At 61.2% G+C, this 1344-nt stretch overlaps 1 protein-coding gene across 2 annotated transcripts in view; it reads right to left on the reverse strand.

Annotated features, from left to right (window-relative positions):
• Positions 1-235: 235 nt before the first annotated feature.
• The window catches only part of LOC102763724 (sperm acrosome membrane-associated protein 4), a 1754-nt gene continuing 645 nt past the window's right edge, over positions 236-1344 (reverse strand). For both annotated transcript variants that reach the window (XM_006772832.2, XM_015569885.1), the window contains exons 2-3: positions 1037-1162; positions 236-900 (exon numbers count right to left, since the gene is read on the reverse strand). In XM_006772832.2, coding sequence (XP_006772895.1) covers positions 698-900; positions 1037-1162 — 329 coding nt within the window. In that variant the 3' untranslated portion in view covers positions 236-697. The remainder of the gene's footprint in view (positions 901-1036; positions 1163-1344) is intronic.

Here is a 1344-nt window from a genome sequence, read left to right on the forward strand (position 1 = left end):
CGAATGACAGAGAACGAGATGACAATTATGGTCGGGGTTCCAGCCCCAGCGCAACCACCAAGAGCTACAGTTGGCTTTTAGAGAAAACACACACATGCACACACACACACATATGCGCGCGCACATGCACACACATGCACACACACATGCGCACGCACATGCCCATACATGCACACACGCGCACGTGCACGCACACACATGCTCGTGCACACACATGCACGCACTCACGGCAGTGTTACCAGACCCCCAGATAGCACTTTATTAAATTCGCCCTTTATCGTTCCCCAAGCCCTCCTTCCTAAGTTCCTGATCCACCAAATGGACCTTCCCTGGCAAGACACCCCTCCTCTCCATACATGGGGCCCCTGCCATCCCCTTGCCTGGGACCCACAGCTCCATCAAGCACCTGCCTTGCCAGAGAGCTGGGGCTTGGAGAGGGCGTCAGCCTCAGTATCTAAAAAATACAAAAGACACAGAACAGCATTTTTATGAGGCCGGGCTCTGGGCAAGTTGTAGGGGCTGGAGCAGGGCCCACAGGAATCAGGTCTTGGAAGCGCTCTGCAAAGCTGTGGGGCCAGGGAGCTGAGGCCTGCCTGTCAAGCCAGGATCTTGGCCACATCTCAAATGTCAGGCAGGTGTCCCCAGGGCCACGGAGATGGTGAGGGCGTCTGGGTTGAGGGCCGCAGCTCTGAGGAGGCTAGAGGAGGAGGGTCCTTCCGCAGATGAAGCTGGCGGTGAGGAGCAGGGTGGGGAGCAGGGGCCTGGGGGCCGCGTTGCACAGGTCCTGGTCGCAGCAGTGGTGCCGCAGCGTGTATGAGCGTGACCAGTAGGTGGCATGGCCCGGCAGAGGGCACTGGGCCCTGGGGAGGCAGCCTTTCCGCTGGATGACCTCACTCTGCTCTGTGGGAGGAAGGGGCGATGCTGAGGCCTGAGGCCCAGGCTGGGGTGGTCGGAGGTAGGGGCAGGGGCAGCAGGGAGGGCAGGACCGAGGGGGTGGGGAACCATCTGGGGGAGGGCCATTGGACCAGAGTCCTACCTGAGGTGCCGATGCTGACGCCACAAGCTTCGTCATCCCCACACTCGGTGGGAACAGGGTAGCAGGGTTTGGCGAAGCTGCAGGTGTAACAGTGGAGCCGCCCCCGGGCAGGGAGAGTGGTGAGACCTGCCGGGTTGGTGGCGATCAGGAGGGTGGAGGAGAGACACACAGGCCAGGGGAGAGGCAGAGCCAAGATCCCAGACGGGTGCACGGAGTGAGGGGCGGCTGAGAGGGGAGAGGGAAGCGCTGAAAGGGAGCACGAGGGGGACAGAAGTAGGAAAGGAGACACGGACCAGGGAGAGGTTACA

This window comes from Myotis davidii, unplaced genomic scaffold (genome assembly GCF_000327345.1).
Source record: "Myotis davidii unplaced genomic scaffold, ASM32734v1 scaffold1006, whole genome shotgun sequence".
Lineage (NCBI taxonomy): Eukaryota > Metazoa > Chordata > Mammalia > Chiroptera > Vespertilionidae > Myotis > Myotis davidii.